General features: G+C 47.3%; 1 protein-coding gene across 11 annotated transcripts in view; it reads left to right on the forward strand.

The window, feature by feature from the left end:
- Window positions 1-18,372, forward strand: part of BEND7 (BEN domain containing 7) — a 92,420-nt gene that overhangs the window by 64,442 nt on the left and 9,606 nt on the right. For 5 of the 11 annotated variants that reach the window (XM_073879905.1, XM_073879900.1, XM_073879898.1 and 2 more), the window contains 2 exons: window positions 943-1,062; window positions 9,417-9,470. In XM_073879905.1, coding sequence (XP_073736006.1) covers window positions 943-1,062; window positions 9,417-9,470 — 174 coding nt within the window. Of the gene's footprint in view, window positions 1-942; window positions 1,063-9,416; window positions 9,471-10,931; window positions 15,081-18,372 lie in introns of those variants that run through there. The other 6 variants (XR_012374567.1, XM_073879899.1, XM_073879903.1 and 3 more) reach the window with 5 other exon arrangements.

An 18,372-nucleotide genomic window follows, 5' to 3' on the forward strand; every position in this document is an offset into this window, starting at 1 on the left:
TTATTTGAATGAATTTTTTTTTCATTTTGGTGGTAGATATTGAACCTCTTCGGTTGTATGTAGCGCAACCAGCTTTTCTCATTCTGATGAAATGCTTCTTTTTCATTCAGTAGAAGTTTTACAGTTTTATAGAGTCGAATCTGTCAACATTTTCCCTTGCCCTTTCTTTTTAAAAGAAACCTTTAAAACATTAAAACTGCCAGTATTTTAAATACCATGAAGGCAGGGTGAGCTGACCGCATGCTAGGTCTCTTGCTTGCAGGGAGCGATTGCACAGATGGGGTGTGAAAGCGCCCAAGACGGAGGGAAGCAGAACTGTCCACAGCAGCGCCGGGATGGGCAGCCACACACTGCGCGCCTTTCAAGAAGGCCACCGTCCTGTCTCCCTCGTGTCCTGTCACGACCCCCTCCTTGGTCCCCCCCGTGCTCACCAGGCAGCATTCCCCTGGGTGCTGGCACAACATGCCAGAGACTGGCTCCCAGTCCAGCTGGGACTCTAAGACACATCTGCATTATTATTCGAGTACTGACTGAGTTCGTGGGAAGCACCATGGGAATGCCATCTTTTTGTGTCATCTTGCATTGTGTGTGATCTTGCCTGAGATTCAGTTTACCAACAGTAATAATCCATTGGCTGAATTTTGTCATGGTGTCAGCGGACCCCGAGGAAGCATTTTCGTCTCTACCCGTAAGACATATATACACAGATGCGGAACAGATAGAAAGAGCGGTTCCATATAGCCAGTTGCATTCCGAGGCACCATCCAGTGAGCGGGGTCCTGCCAGCCTCCATCTTTACCAAGGGAACGTCATAATATAGACGTTGAAGATACCCATTTTTAGAAATACACTTTTTTTTTTCTTCTTGGGATATATTCCTATTTCAGATCTGCGTGGTTTTATTTGTGAAAGTGTTTAACAATATTTCATATTTTCTCTCAGTCTTCACAGAAAAGTACTGCACGGCTAATCACGTGGATAAACTTCCTGGCCCGAGAGACTGGGTGCAGATTCTGCAGGATCAAATCAAACTGGCCAGAAGAAGGTTAAAAAGAGGCTCAGGTATGAATCAGCTGCTAGAAGAGAATCACCAGCAGCCCTTTCCTGAATTCTCAGACGTGGCAAAGTACAATTCTCTGCTTTAGGGCACTTTTAGGTCTTTTGTCTTTTGAAGGAAAAGTTCTATAGAATGTGCCGTGGTTTTGCATTTTAAAGTCTTACTCCAGTGAGTTTTGAAATCCACCTGAAGATTAAGTAGTAAACATTATTATGTCAGGCCATTTACGTTTTACTAGTACAAATGATGAAGACTGCTCATCTCGTTCGTGGCCTGGTGTGTCTTCCCTGTGAGGCTGGCTCTCTCTTTTGTGATCCGCTTCTATTTGCTGTTGAGTTTTGTTTGTTTGGAGCTGCATGACTTTATAAAAAGCACCAGTTGCTTGAGGTAAAAAAACAAAACAAAACAAAACAAACAATAATCCTCCTACCAGCAATACCACATGAAATAGACAAAGGGGTTTTAAGTCACATAGATATTTTTCAAATCTGGCTTTGGCAGTTCTGAGATGGTTTTACCCAGGAACGTGAATACCAGTTGAATTATGACTATTTAGATTTGGTCATTTGACGTCTCAAATGACGGTAGGCCGATTTACCAGTGAAGCATTCCTTTGAGGTCAGTTTTCTGCCATCATGTAAGAATAATCATCTCTAGGAGGCCACAAACCTCTAGAGGTTATTTTTTAAACCAACAAATGATTCCGATCAAACGTCCAGACGCCTGGCCTGCTCAGAGCCTCCGTGCATCTGTAGTGGGGATTGCGGGTTTCGGGGCGGCTTCCAGATGCTGCCTGCCACCAGCTGGCTGGTACGGAGGCCCAGAGAAGAGCAGAATAGCAGCGCACGTGCGGGGGCCTGGGTCTCCGCCAGACCCCCGCACATGCGCTCCCAGGGTCCCGGGAACAGTGACCGGCCCCCGGGAGAGCTCCCGGCACAGGCTGGGAACGCCCTCAGTGCGGCGAGACGCAAGCAGCAAGGGACGACCAAGTGCATCTTTGGGTGAAAAACCTTACAGCTGTCTTCCTCTGTAAAGCAGCTCTCAGGACTCCAAAGTATTTAGCCGCAGATGATTTATTATTTTAATTAAAATCTTCCCTTCCTCTTTTTTCCCCCCATTTGCTCCCTTTTACACGCATTGACGCTCTTCATAAAGAGCGGTGGACTACCGACATTTGTGGGCGGTAGAAATGTAGTGTCGCACCAGGCAGTAAGTTGTAGTGGAGCCCAGACCTGGCTTTCAGGTCCCTGCTCCTCAGCAGCCCTGCACCTCGGGCAAGTCGCTGCAGCTGCCCGGTCCTCAGTGTCTCTATCACGAAGGGACAGAAAGATGAAGCCTGCTTCGCAGTTGTCACGAGGTTCCAGACGTATGTCCTACGTAAATGTCTCCATAAACAAAGCTAGTGTGCCCCCAAAAGCCGCCCCCCCCCCCCCCACCCCCCCCCCCCCCCGCTCCTGCTGCCCCGCGTAACTGCTAGTTACGCCCCTTTGCGCCTGAGCAGGTTTTCGGGCTTGGATAATAAATGAATCATACACTTGCCCTTCCCCCAGGGCTCTCCTTTTCCTCTGTCTTCTCTTTCTTAATCGACAAATCACCGCAAATGAACGTAGCGGGGGCACGCTGCAAAGAACAGGTCTGACTTCCCGGCTCCGATCTGCCATTTCCAAATTCCTGGGACCTTCTCTGAGCCTCAGGCTCTCCATTCGTATAACAAGGCTAATACTTGCCTCAGGACTGTTTTCAGAGTTAGAATCAGACAATGTAAGTATTGCCACTAATATAGAGCCGACACATAATGCTCAAAAAATGTTCATGCCCTTACCCTCCTTTCCGTGGCCAGCCCCAAACAAAGCAGAACTATTCCTTTATCCCTGCCATTTCTTAAAACCACCACTGTCTCTTTCTCCTGGACGGAGTTGGTCAGATTTCCTCCCAAAGGGTTTGCCTTGCCGGAGTTGGCTTCCCTGTCCCTGTTCACTTCAGAACCCATTACCTTTTGCCCTCTGGCCCCACCCCCGTACAGAAACTCCTGCTGCATTTGCGCGGGATGATCAGATTCCCGTTCTGTTACATCAACACTCCACTTGACCTGCTTGTTGATTTTGACTCCATGGGATCTCTTCCCTTGGGCTCTGGGGGCCTCCCTGTCTTTGCTTCTCCTCCCCGTTCTCCCGCACTGCCTTCGGGTTAGTCCACAGCCCCCGCCTCCTGGGCCCGCCTCCGAAACCCAGCGGCTTGCTTTCCATTCTTGGTGCTGTTGTTACTCTAACACCTCACCCAGGACTTGAACCATCCCACCATCGATGGCTCACCAGTGTGCAGCTCCAGACGTGTCCGTGTCCCAGGACCCTAGACTTCATTCTCTGAGAATTAGATACTTCCTCTAGCTTCCGGTCTTCCCCAGCTACGACCCCTTCTGCACACCCCCTTCAGCATGGCAGGCGGGCTCCTTGACAGCCAGCCCCACCCTCCTCGCCCACTTCCTCCCCTGCCATGGGCCTGGAGGTGGCCCGGCCCTTCTCCTGCCCCCGCCTCACCGGACGCCGCCCTGTTCTTAACCGGGCTGGGCTCTCTGCCTGGGAAACAGCACCTCCTCTTGTCACAGATCTCAAAGGACACTTGCTCCTGGAGCCTTCATCTGTGGCCCAGCTCTTTGGTCTTCTGCCACCAGAATAATGGCATTCCTGTCTCCTCCACCAACCCTGAGATCCCCAGGAGCAGGGTCTGCATCTGAGTCGTGTTTCTCTCCCAGGCGTGTGGCACATCGTGGACACACAGACTATTTGGTGAATGAACGAACAAATCAGTCAGTGGAAAAAAGAGTCAGTAATCCACAACGAAAAGGTCTTATTGTTCAGCTCATCCTGGTCACATGAGATCCTGGATAATATTCTCAGAGTTCCTTACTCGACATTCAAATACTTATTCCATGGCCCCCAGAATCCACGGGATGGCAACATCCCTGAGCTCTGTCCCTGGGGACAAGGTCCCTAGGATTCCTGGGGAGCCCCGTGGTGCTCACGTGGTTGTCCTTGAGTGCCCCTTCTTTCCTCCTCCTCCAGCGCCTTCTCTCCTTTCCTTCTCTGCACCCTACCTCCTCAGTCCCCTTCTGATTTCCTCTCTTCTCCCTTCCTCCCCCAAGGGATCAGGGTCTTGAGTCACAGTGGCCTGACCTCACTCAGGGTAGATTCACTGAGTAATACTTAGGAAGAATAACTCCCCTAGTGGGTCTCTCACGCCTTCTTTTGCTAAAGATCTTCTGCCTCAGCCTTACTTGCCTCACAAAGGCCCCCTTTTATTACTTCAGCCTCCTTAGACTTCAGGCTCCAGGAAAGGGTTGGGGGGAAAAGGGTCACAGTTGCATGACAGGTGTTAGCGATGACAACTGGCCAGTAGAGTACACAGCAAATCACCCCTCCTTGAGCTCTGATGCCCTGTTGGGTGCTGTGTCTCCTCTTTTATATCCCAAGTGAAATTTCATTTATTAAGCCTGAATGGTGTCTTTGCTAATAAGGATTAAGTTGGTCTTGTGTTGCTGAAATTCTACCTTGGCGATCTTGACTGTTTGGGTATGTAGGAACTTCATTTGCCTATTGGGGAAATTGTTGAGGCCCAAAAAACAGAGACGCTAAGGAGAGCCGTCAGGCCTGAGAGAAATCTATAATTTGCCAGAGCGAAGAGACCTGAATTTAATACTCTGTAAGCCCAAAAGAGAGGGGAAGGGCCAAAGTACCCCAAGAACTGGCCACTTGGCTACCTTTTGGTTCTTCCACGCACTGCTCCCAAGAATGACACCAGCTTCTAGCCGGAGGTGGGTTAGTATGTTCGTGCGCTTCAGTTCCTCTGCTTAGAACCCACAGAAGCTGCCTGGTCTCTGCCTGCTCCACAGCGGGTGGACGGAGGAAATGGGAAAATGTGAGAAATACCTGGAGCAACTTGGGAGCTTGAGGGAAAAGAACTGTATGAATCCAGAGTACCGGTGCTACTAATTCGGGAACGACAGAGCCAACTCAAGAGGAAGGAAGAAGAGGGCTTTGTGTTCCAGAGCATGTGCCTCCAGCTGAGGAGAAGGATTACAAGTCCCTGGGGGACCTGAAAAGTTTAAGTTTGAAGAGGAACCTTTGAAGGTAGAAGACATGAAAAGGAGGGAGAATATCGAGTATATATCGAGTGTATTGCGGAAGGCTATTTTCAGAGACACAGAAACAGCCTTTCTGGTGTTAAAAGGAAAACCACAGGCCCAAAATGGAGTCTCTTGTACTAGGGCCACTTCACCAGACTGGGGCGCGTAGTACCTAACCTGACTGCGCTTTCAACCTCCCCCGGGAGTGTGCTCTTAACTGGTCAGTCAGGAATTTTCTGGTCAGCACCAATAAAGTAATCGGTCACGTGGACCCTCTCCATCTCCCAGAGCAAGATGAGGTAATCCACCTAATAAGACCCTTTTGTCCCCAAAGGAAGGTGGCCTTACCCACAATAATCCTTTTTCTGTTTATGACCTTCTCGTCCTGTCTTTTAAAAGCTTCATGCTTTGCTGGAACCCTTTGGAGCCCCCCGTTTGCTCAATGGGATGCTGCCTGATTCCTGATCACTTCATAAAGCCAACTAGATCTTCACATTTACTCAGTTGTGTTATTTTTAACCCTGGAAACGGCCTACATGACTAAAATAGGGAGTTTGGTTTAAATTTCGTTTCCTCGTTGTAGTGTGGAAACATCTTCAACGTATAGTTTTCGTACCATTCATTTTTTAACAAGGGGAAAATTCATTTGTAAGCTGGTTGGGAAAAAAGATCTTGATATAAATTTATATTTGATAAAAAAAATTTGTTTCCTCATGCTGTATCTTTTATACATAAGCACACTTTTTTTTTTTCCCCTAGCGTCAGGTGCTGAGACCAGTTACGGTGAGCTCCCTTCCCTGCTTCCCCCCAGCAAACACACATGCACAAGGTGGGCACTTTCCTCCACGTTCCTGCTTCTGTTTCCCACAGACTGACCAGTGAGCACATTTCTTAACCATCCCAGCATCTGTATTAGTAAATCACAGGACACACACAGACACGCCTGCTTCTGCAGAGTGGGATCCAAACTGTGGACAACTCCCCTCTCCTTCCCTTCCCGTGGGAGCCTTTCACAGGCTCAGATGTTGTCTGCCCTGTTCCCTAGTCAGCATCATATTCGACTCAGGACATCTTCACGTCTGACCACTGGGTTTAGACGATCCACCTGTTTGTGATGGGTGCCTTGACACTTCTCTGCCTTCTTGGCAAGTTCCTTCTGCATCTGAGAAGGGGGAGGTGGCTCCAGGGTAGACCAAGAGACAGCACATCAGCGGCGACTTGCCAGATAGGCTTTCTCTGCCAATTTTGTCAAATACTGTTACACTTCATTCTCCTCAAGCGGCACCAAAGTGGGACTCTTGCCTTTCCTTCCTGAGGCTGATAGGAACTGAGAGGCCTGGATCAATATGTTGCTCCTGCTCATGTTCTTTTGTCTTGATTATTCCCAGTCCAAGTGATAATACGAACAGTGTCTCGTAGATGTTCTACACATCTTCAACCTTACTTATCATATTGGGCGCCATTCCTGTAATTAGGTACAGACTCTAACTGGGCGAGCTCATCAGCTCGCTGCGGCAGGAAGCCCACCCTGCCTCTAGGAAAGAGAGGTGCCCCACACAGAGCTGAAAGGGGGTTCTGCGAGTTCAAGTAGAAATTCACTTGGGGCTCTCATCACATATAATCATTTCCTCCTGTAACTGGAATGATTCCTTTCCCGGTGTGGATTTTTAATCATTTTCATTAGGTTATTTCCTCAGAGCTTGAAACCACAGTTTTTTATTTGTGTTAGATCCAAGAGCAAAGCTTTCACTGCTATTAAATTTTTATCGGACTTGCTCAATCTTTTCTAAATTTCACAACTTGCGGGGCGCCTGGGTGGCTCAGTCGTTAGGCGTCTGCCTTCGGCTCAGGTCATGATCCCAGGGTCCTGGGATCGAGCCCCGCATCGGGCTCCCTGCTCGGCGGGAAGCCTGCTTCTCCCTCTCCCTCTGCCCCTGCTTGTGTTCCCTCTTTCGCTGTGTCTCTCTCTGTCAAATAAATAAAATCTTTAAAAAATAAATAAATAAATAAATATCACAACTTGACTGTCACCTGAGAAGACTACGAGCTTGTTACAAACAGATGTTACAATTAAATTTAAGGAACACAGCTGTGTTCTTCACCCGTGACACTTGGCCCTGTTCGTGCAGCCAGCATGCACTAATTTGCATACGATAATTTGTGTATTTTTCAGACGTGTACATTCCGTTTTTACTAGAGCATAGGATTGCATAGGCCTGGTTTTTAAAAGTGAGGATGGCTAAATTACAAAGGGAGGGGTTTTGTTATAATTAAAGAGAAAGTAATTATACATGTAGAGAAAGTTACTAAAGTATAAAATGAACTAGAAGTTGAAGATTTTAAAAATTGCTCACAGTGATGCATGCAGTATATGTCTGGACTGTTAATAGCGAAGAGATTAAGAGCGCAGGCATGAACCTGACTCACGGCCTTGGCTACTTACTAGCTACATTCCCTTAATCTCTCTCTTTTTAAGTTTATTATTATTATTTTTTCATAATCTCTGTACCCAGTGTGGGGTTCGAACCCACGACCCTGAGATCAAGAGCCACACACTCTTCCGACTGAGCGAGCCAGGCGTCCCGTATTACCTTAGTCTCTCAACCTCTGTCTCGGTTGTTTCCTTTGTTAAAACGGGCATAATAACCGACCTACCTTGTAGGATTTTCTCAGGGTTAGATGACATGACGTATGTAAAGTGCTCAGTAAATGGTAAACATTTAATAAATGGTGGTGGCTTTCATTGCTAGTATTATTATTACTGAAAAATTTTTTAAATCCTAGACGGTGATAGGACTACTGTGTAGCTCCTCTCCCTAATCAAATTCACTCAGGCCAATTAGAAGAAAATAGTGTCTTCTCAGTATAAAGATAACGTATGTTCGTTATTTCATAGATATATACAATGATTTTAAAAACTCAAAAAATTTTAAATGCCTGTAAGCCTTTCATCCAGATTGAAACACTGTTAACATTTTAGTATGTCCTGTATTTTGTCTGTAAGCCTATTTTTAAAATTTTTAGTCTTATCATTTATCCTCACACTTGAATCAAATGTTTTATGTTATCAAATAGTCACCTACAACATCATTTTAGAGGAGAAGAGCAGAAACTCTTCTCCAGCCCAAACTGGTCTTGACTATTGTGTCTCCTCTCGGCGTTTTCTCTGCGGTGGATTTAGCGGGTCCGCAGACAATGGGCCCTTCACTGATGCCAGCATGTAGCGATCTGAGGACAAGGTGTCAGAGAATGAACCGGAGTGGAAGCCTTTGAGTGTTTCTAGCTATATCTGCCCTCCCCTCCCCGATTGTGTTTAAAGCCACAGCAATAAAAACAGGAGCGGAGTATTACTTTGGCTTCCCACCGGCTCAGCATCCCAACGTGATGGCAAATGGCAGCCCCCATGTGACTGGCCTCACACACGCCTGCCAAGGGAACCAGCCCCAGGACGCACAGAGCAACTAGCAAAATTATCCAAATAGCCCTGATGAAATGTTTTGACCTGTTCCCGGCATGCTGGGGAGACTGATGAGCCCATCAGTTATCGGGAGACGTAGGAGCACTTTCTTTTTTGTACTTAGCGGAAGGTTTTCTGTGACTGAAGGAGCTACCTTTGGAAAACTCTTAAGGAGATTAAAACATATCAGGCATGAGCAAAACCGTGTGCATTATGAAACAGAGACGTGACGAATCTGTTGAAGATACACTTATTCCTTCTGATTTTCTTTATGGCTGAACTGATGCCCATTTTAGATGGGCAGCTCCAGGATCTGAGTTTCCAGTCTTCTCCAAAGAAAGGCTGGTTCTCAGGATTTCCTAAGCCTCCCCCACAGGGATGGTTCTGGGGATGACAAGGGAAAATTCTACCGCAGGGATTCACTGACCTCTGTCCTTCCATGATCATACTTAAGCAATTCCCCCCAGATTCTGGGTGGATATTTAAGCCTAGGCAAACATGGGGAAATGAACTGAAATCATCAGTGATTGACAGAATTAGGTTCATAAGATACCAAAAAGAAATTTAATGCAGGAAAAAAGATTTTATATCATTATCTTAAAAAAAATACTTTAACTACTGGTACTAAAATCTGTAATGTGAACCAACTAAAGCTGCAGAGGGGGAAGAAAGTTGAAACAATCATGCATTACTGGAGTTTTTAAATTGTATTACTGGATTCAGGAAAATGAATGTGTTCCCTGAAATTAATGAGATTTGTGTTTTATGTTTGTAACCAGCAGAGGTAGCTGACGGTGATGAAAGACTGGACAGCATTTCCCTACCACCAACAGGTAAAACACATTTACATTTTCATCACCCGCTGGAAAATACAGCACGTGAAAACATTTGCATTGAAAATGTTTGTGACATCAGAGATCCAGATGCTTGAGCAGGCGGCTTCTGGCCCAGACCCTAGTAATCAGAGGTTCTCAGTGCCCTGTGTTAAGAGATATTTTTACAGTGAGTCTGAAAAGCTCCGTTTTTCTCACACTGTCTCATATTCTCAAGAGCCTCAGAACAGCAAGTCCTAAGAACTTAGTGTCGCAACATCATGCCTCCCAAAACCTGTGGACATTAAGAGGACTTTAACGTGAAATGATATTGCTGTCTAGAACAAGGATCACCAGCTTCATGATAAAATTCATGTCTGGTCTGTCCCCGTCTGCCTCCCCCCGAGGGGGTTTTGAGAGGCAGTCATGGCTCTTCATATAATGGACACACATTATATGAAGAAAGGCTGGTTCCTCATGCGTGTGAGTGACCGGATAAGCCAGTCCCTCTAGCATGGCTCCGTATTCCCCATCCTAGAAGCAGATCAGCCTGCAACCTCTGCTACAGCAGGAAGCCACAGACATAATTCTGACTTCATAGTATGTGACTCCGACCGCAGCCTCCTGGCTCTGTGTTGGCTCATACCTGAGAGCCCGAGGGACGGGGCCCGATCCCTGGGCCATGCGACAATTTACTCCCTCAGTTGCTGGCAGGACTCTTTATTGACCGCCCTCCAAAGTCAACCTGACGATTTTCTGCCCACAAAACCCAGACACCCCAAAAAACCCTCTAAGGGAAAAAGCCCAACTCCAGATTTAGGGTGATAAGTTTTAAGTAAAATCCGGCAAACAGAAGTGGAAGAGCTAGTCTTTGTAGGAGAGCTGCTGAGCTGCTGGGTCGCGTGTTCGCTGGAGCACCTGTCCCAGGATGGCAAGGAGAGCAGAGTTCCCAGCGGTGGGACAGGCACAGGTCAGGACAGCGAGAAATCCCCGGCCGTGTAAATGACGCCCGGCTTTCTCGGTCACTCCGTAGCTAAGCAACAGATCGATGGTCACATAAATGAACTGCGGCCCCTAGTACAAAAAAGGCCTGCTTACATCCAGTCCTTACCAGATGCGGCCATCACATGAAAGGGAATCTAAAACTCTGCGTGTTTGGCTATGTTTCCACATTTATGAATTAAGATAACGGAAACGCATGATCTCTACTGTTCCTTCCCCTAGTGTCCTTGTCCGGCAGGACAGCTCGCATTCGCCTTGTTCCGATCACTCCGGGCCCACTCCCAGTAGGACCCATGAAATCCTACCACCAGTAATGGTACCGTGCATTTCAGGAGGCGGTCTGGAGGAACCCAGGGCCGGGTACTGCCCTTCCTCACGATATTCCTGACACTGTGGGCTTTGTTATCATTAGTGGTACTGCTATTATTATTTGAAAGCCATTCCCCTTGAAATAATACCTTTGCATTTTCCTGTCTGAAGATGGAGGCAGAGAGATGTTTCAGATGAGGAAATTGAACCCGGGATGGTAGAACCACCTCATGGAACTGAAAAGAATTTCCAGGAATCTGAGAAAGAAGGAACATTAGAGATCATCTAGTCCCCTCCCTTCGTTTTATCCAGTCCTTTTATTTTACAGGTAAAAAAGCCTGAGGCCCAGAAACCCTAAATGACTCTCTCAAGGTCTCACAGCTGGTTGGTGGCCTGGCCGGAGCCCCGGCTTCTCGACTTCCGGCCCTTCTACCGCATAGCTTTCTCGTACCTAAGCCAAAGCCAGCTTTTCTCTGCATGTTTCCTAAAGATCCTAAGAGTCGATGGATGTACTAATCCCTTTAGGATTCCATTCCACTGTCTGTCTTCACGATTAGAATGTCTGTCGTAAGCCTACCTGAAGTCCTCTGCAGTTGAAACTCACTTACTGCAGTTCTCAATTCCTGCCCGAGGTCCTGAGGTCCTGACGGACACAGTAGTAGGCCAGGTCTCTTCCCTAGACTCTTGGCGTTTGATGCAGATTACTGCACAGCATGACAAATCATACCGTTTATCATTTAGAAAAGGGGAAAAGAAGTCGCAGATTGGTGCTCAAATGTCACAGTATTGGAATTAGATCATCTTGGTTAGAGTAGCGTGTCTGGATCGCGTCTAAAGTAAAATCCCCGGTCTGGGCAGCGTCTCTGCAAATAGCACCACTGCTGGCCCTCCCTCCTCACCTGTGCCCCCAGGAGGCCCCCGAAGAGGCGAAGTGCACCTCTCCTGCCCCGGTGGCCTCACCCTTGCATTTGAGACTCACTGGTCAGACCTTCCTTCTCTGGTTGATCTCAGCTGGTGACATTGGGTCCCTTTGAAAGATGTAGCAACACCTTTTTTATTACCTGTTTACGGTCTTTTTCCTCCTTCCAAATTCGTGTGTGTTGGCGAGGGGCGGGGGGGAAGCCCTTAAGTGCGTCTACGACCCGGGACTGAGCAGGTCAGGGGTGCGGTCAGCCAGGCCGCGGATGTTTGATACAGTCGCTACACTTAAGCAACCTTCTGCAGGTCTAGTTTTAACAAGAATAAGAGCGGGTTTTCTTCATTCCTTTTCCCTCACAACCCTGTCAGTAAGCGTGTCGGAGCAGCTCCCAGGAATCCTCATGGTTAGGTTCTGGAAACAAACACCCGCCCTCAGGGAGCCCCGGCCCTGCGTGAGGCAGGCGGTGTGGGCAGCGCGCTCTGATAGCCCCAGAAACCGCCCACGACTGGGGGACACGCTCTGTTGGGGAGGAAAAAAAAGTACAGAGAAAGTAAAATTGAAACAGTGCTTTCTAAAATTTACAAGGGAGACTTCTTCATTTGAAAGAGGGTAGCGCAGAGCTCACCTGGGCCTAGCAATTTTTGTCATAAATTGGCCATCTTTGACATACTTCTAAACAGTTAAAGGAAGAAAATATAATTTTACCACTCAGACAACCATTATTGGGTATTTTTCCCCAGACTTTTCTATTTACACAATGGACACCCAAATACATAAAATTTTTGTTTTCCTGAGGGTTTTTTTTTTCCTTTTTTTTTAACCTCACAAGCATTTTCCACTTTTCACAAATCTTCATACACATTATTTTAATAGCTGCATCATGTTCTCTCTTACAGGTAAACCGTATTTTATTTAGCCATATTGTATTCCTGGACAGTATGTGGACATACTCCAATAGTAGCACACAGTCATGGACTTTCCTGTAAAAATAACCAGTACAAATTTCCAGTGGCTAAAAGTGCTCACAACTAAAGCCTTGGCTGAAAAATTAGTAACTTAAATGTGAAACATATACTTCATGAGCAAGGGTCTCCACCGAGCCAGCCTCCTTGCCTCTAGCCCCGTCACAGAAGGTGTACAACTCTCCTTTAGAGAAGCGGCCCCCCTTCATTGTCTTGTCTCTGTTGTAGGTCATATATTTGACACCAGGAGAGAAAACACGGAAGACACAGAGCCAGATTTCACTGCCTAGACTTTCCTTTTAGAGACACTGTTCATTAGCACACGTAACTCCTTCCGTTGAATTCCCTCAAAGATCCACGTAGCATTTCAGGTTCCTGCAAAGTGTGGGCGTTCTGTGAAGTTTTCCCGTCATATCTGAATAGTTTTCATATACTTTCTTTGTCGTATGTGATAATCAAGCCTCCAATTTGGTGTTAAGAGTTTTAGAAATCATTTTGAGAGTTGACTCGTTTGTTACCTTTTAAAAGTCCAGCATAGGACCAGTGAGTTTATTGTTCACTAAAAAGCAGTTTTTTTTCCATAAGCTCAGTGTGAATATATAGAGTTTTGAAGCATATTTATTTTAATGTGCACACCTTAGATGCAGAATAAAGGAGAACAACTCTTTCCAGCACTGAGGGAGCAGTTGGGAAGGCCAACATTAATTAGGCCTTCAGCGGCTTAGAAGATGAAAAAGTTGTTTTGGGAGACAGGATAGCTCTGACCTATTAAATGAAATCATTTGTGACATCAGTTCCTCCAAAGATAGCCATTTGTAACTGAGTAAGTACAAACGATTTATGAACTCTTAGGGAAGAAAGACCTTTCACAAAGATTGTGTCAACACGGTGACAAAATGACTAATTAAAAGGCGAGAAATTCAAAGTAACCAGTGACCCACACGATACCTAACAACTATTTTCACAGAGGATTTTAAACTGCGGGGTCCAGGGTTTTGGCACCGTGTGGCAACCAGCCACAAATGGACTTAATATTATATGTTTCATTTGGCTGCTAGTACACGCGCCCTCCACTTCGTATGAAACCAACATATGAAAATAAGGGTTTATACTAAAGAGATAGCTTGCCATGTGGGTATTTGTTTTATAGAAATAATTACCTCCAGATTCTCTTCTCCAAAAAGATGGTGAATTTAAAAATACCGTTTTACTTAGAAACATTGCATGTAGACCTCATTCACTGTATAAAGCAAATTACCATAGAATCTTTGGCACTTGACCCAAAAGCCAAAAATCAGCCGGAAAGAAATTTGGGCTGTAGACATGCCGAGCCAGAGGGGGAAAGAATTGTTGCTATTTCCCTAGCACCTGTTTTATGAGGTCCTAGAGCATTAGAGCTCAGAGTTCTTGTAGAGGCACTCTATCCAAGGGACTCGTGCCGTAGCACACCGAACCGCTCCACCTGAGCTCAGAGGGGAGCTCGGGGGCGATGCTGGGGTCCACTGAAGGCCAGCTCATCAGCCGAAGACGAGAGATAGGAGGCATCCCTGAAATGTGACAAAGCTGGTCCCAGGTGTGGCTTATAGAATCAGTCTCACTGCTAGAGAGCGCCATCTCACATCCGTGTGTCTTTTGTCTTATTTCTGAAGTTACAAGGAAGGTTCAGAGAAATGGTTTCTGTCACGTCCTATAGTTATTAGCGTTTTACGTTTCTATGCCTGTTAGGAATCCCTTCCCTGAAACTGGTCCCGTTGGTCATCAAGTGGCCCTGATGAAGTCCTACATCCAGGGCTTTTGTTTTTCTGCAACGTATGTTTTAAAATTCGTCTTCTGCCCCCCAGCAGGAAATATTTCTCAAGGGAATTGTAAAGATTAATTAGTGACCTTTCAACTCTATTACAGTGAGATGAGTCTGTTGCTAATAAAGGTAGAAACATTTACCTTACCACTGTGGGATCTGTTAAATATGCATCACGAACCTTTGAAGGCACTTCCTTCCAAGACTGGGTGACAGCTTGGATTTTCCAATACTTGAGGAGGGGTGGGGATTGCTCAACTCACGCGTATGTGCAATGCCTCCACAAATTGGAAATACGTATCACAAAACTGCAGCAGTAAAATCATATTTTGTACATTAAAATTGTATTTGTGTTTACTTACTGTGACTACTGTTCAGACTTTATTCAGAAATCCTTTTTATAGGCTTTCTTAGTAAAAAAAAAAAATTCCATATCTATGGATGACGTCTCAATCTTCTGTATATATGTTTTATTAATATGTAAATATTTAGATTTTTTAAAATTACTATGTTCTTTAAAAAGAATTTCAACACAAGGCTAGATGTGAAATGGTGTATAACATTGTGTTGTGATATCAATTCCCAAGATGCTCTTTATGTCCGTTCCAGAAGAATACAATAAATTACTTTAATTGAACGTGCTGTTTCGTGCCCGTGTGCCAGTCCTCCGTGTATGTATGAAGAGGAGTCAGGGCTAATCATTAATTAAAAGGTATTTATTAATACTCAGGTGATCTTACACAGAGAGTTACATCTCCTTAGGAAGCTAATTTTTAAAAAATAAACAAACAAACTGGATTGCCACCAGAAAGAGTGTCTTCAGACACAGAAAGTCGCAGGCTGTGCCTGGCAGTCTGGTGAACGGCCGTGGCCGGTCCCCCTGTACCACTTGAGCATTAAGTACGGATAGGCTCGAAGCCTAATTTTAAATGAATGAGGTAGCTTTATAATCTTCACTTAAAAGGTTAAGCCCTGCTTCTATGGAAACAACACATCAGAGGGACAAAGCCGTCGTCCTTAGTGCAAAGCGGCTGGTGAAACCTAATTCCTTTATGCTCCTCCCTGAACACAGGAGGGCGCTGCTCCTCATGCCCCCTCCCCCCCCCCCCGCCCCGGCCTGGAGCACCCCCAGGCCGCTCTGTCCGTTCTCTCCAGGCCTCCCTTCGGGGTCTGGGGCCTGGCTTGGGAGGGCCCGGAGCTATTCTGCAGCTGCCAGCGAGGTGGGCGTGGGGTGGGGGGTGGGCAAGAGCGCCCACAGAAGAAAGCAGCTGGGTCGCTGGTGAGAAGGCAGCAGGGCAAGGGGCTTGCAAAAACAAGAAAACCCAAACTAGAGCCAGCTGGAGTGTCTCACGTACCCACACCGCCTGGAGGCTGGGAGCCTGACACCAGCTTGCCCCACTGCGGTCCTAGACGTCCGTGCAGCCCTTTGGGCCGAGGAACAATCTGCGAGGGGGCCCACGTCGTGTTATTTGGCCCAAGGCCCTAGGATGCCCTCGCTCCCACACATTTATGTGTCACCCGACCGACTGACAGCCCTTGAGGGCTGCAGTGCGAGGGGCCCAGGTGCACCACAGGAGGCGCCACTGGGAAGGGGACTGTGTCCTCTCCCCGTGGACGGGAAGCTCACACGCTGCCTCAGTTGCCCCCCGCCTCACAGAGTGACTGGGAGCAGCGGCTGGCTCGTTCCCCAGCTGCACCTCGAGTCCCGCTCAGCCGTTTACTGAAACCCACCGAGGGCAAGGGCTGGGTTGGACCAGTCCGGCAGGGGCTCGGAAGCAAGGGGAAGAGCAGTGAGAGCCGAGGCTGGCGAGGTTGGCCAGGTGCCAAACATGGCCAGGCCGCGCAGACCATCCCGAGAGACTGGGAAGACGCAGGGCGGGGACCACGGAGGCCCCCGAAGAGATCTTGATCAGATTCATGTGAGGCATTGACCTGTCTGGCTGAAATACGGTACACTGACGGGGCAGGGGCAAGCCTCAAGCAGGGAGTCCCGTTAAGAAGCTGCGGGAATAGCTAGGGATAAGATGGAGCTGCCATGAGGACACAGCCCCAAATGCCCAAGCAGAAGAAAGAGAACCAACGGGATTCGGTGACTCACTAGCTTGGGGTGGAGAGGGAAGTGCAGCTCTAGGGAGGAGAGGGGGCTCTGGCGGGGGAATCTCAGGGTCCCTTGTGCTCCCCAAGGTACGGAGCATGGGGAGGAGCCATTGGGAGAAGAGTGACAGACGCATTCAGGTGCGAGGTTACTCCATCCATTCATTCATTCAGCACGTTTGTACCGAACACTTAGGATGGGCCTGGGGCTGTTCTAGAGGCCAGTAGAGCAGAGAGCCAAAGTCCCCGTGGGCATGGGGCCCACCAGGGCCGTCACAAAGTGTGAGCCGGGAGGAAACACCAGCAGATAAGACACGGTGTGCTCCTGAACCGGAGAAGGAGCTTGAACTTGGAGCTCAGGCCCAGACTAGAAGCAATCAAGATTTGAAGCATCCTTCCGCGTAATTCGAGTCTCAACTAAACATCAGCACAGAGCGAGTCCCGACCGGCGGCTTATAAGCAGCCACTGGTCCCCATCAGCTCACAGGCTCAGTCCCTTCCTGTCACTTACCACTCTCCGACACTGTCTTGCTTAACGACGTGGTTGTTTACAGCCTGCTTTCCACCGGTATCTAAGGCTCATGAGGTCAGAGACCTTACCTGTAAGGCCATGAGGGTTTCAGTCCCCGGTGAAGACATTTTCAGGACATCCCTCTCCCCGAGAAAGGGTGGGCTGTGACAGATGAGGGATGTTGGGTACTGCACTCTCCCTTCTTCTGTTCCGTAGTCTTAGACCCCATGCCCTTCCTCTGTCCCTGTATGGACACTCTCCATCAACAGCGGAGAAACTGTGTCAGTAGTCCCACACAGGACGTGCAGGGTGTGGCCCATGAGAATTTGGTAACAAATGATTCAGAGCAACGCTTTGAATTTACACAAATCAACTCCGTCTGTACTTTGTAACCTCAACGGCTTGCAACTGATCATCCCCCTGTACATGAAAAAGCCAAAGAACAGTCTGGAAACGAAGCCCAGGTGGGATAATCTGCAGTATCCTGTGCGTTACACATACTGATGTTCCAAACAGACTTGATACTTAAGGGACCTTTTTAATTGTGTGGGGTTTTTGTTTTTGTTTTTTTGCCATTTTTATCTGTTAATGCTGAGAAACTGAGGGACATTTTAAACCTAAAGTTTGAAACTAAGCTACTTTAGATAATTCCTTTAAAATGCTTTCCCAGAATGCAGCTGATGTGAGCATGGGAGATGGAGGAGGTGACCAGAAACTAGCTCTCTTGACTTCCAGTTGTTCACACTCTCCACCATGACTCTGTAACAGATTCAAAACGTGGAGGGCCCTCGATGTGAATATGGAGTGAAAAATCAATTTTACAAAGGAAATTGAGCGTCCTAAATTGGTTCAATTAAGTGGTGGACCAATTGCATATTCTGGTAGGAAAAACAACTCTCTACTCTAGCAACGGGGAGAAAAAGAGAATACATTATAATAGATGGCACTTGCTCTGTATATTACTGAATTAAGCATCCTCCAAAAGTGATGTATTTCTAACCACTGGAAACCAGAAGTGACTCATGCTAAGCGACTCATGCTCAGCCCATCCCCCGCTCTCGTGAGGAAGACTGTAACAGCGCCCGGTTAGGGGAGCTATTTCACTGTGTGAAGCAATCCTACCTTCTTCCACTCACTCCTCTCGCCGATTCTCCCTGTAACACAGACCTACGGCCTTGACTCTCATCGTGAAGATTCTGTTTCTGTGGTTCGTGTCATGCACTGTTCAAGTATGTCTGTCCTGCCACCTCCATCGTGTCAGTGTGCCTTGGCAGCGAGAACCACAGCTCATGGGACTTTGTCCTTATGGGACTGGCTCACCAGTCATG

The sequence above is a fragment of the Callorhinus ursinus genome, unplaced genomic scaffold, assembly GCF_003265705.2.
Source record: "Callorhinus ursinus isolate GAN/ISIS: 27379988/994484 unplaced genomic scaffold, GSC_fseal_2.0 scaffold36, whole genome shotgun sequence".
Taxonomy (NCBI): domain Eukaryota; kingdom Metazoa; phylum Chordata; class Mammalia; order Carnivora; family Otariidae; genus Callorhinus; species Callorhinus ursinus.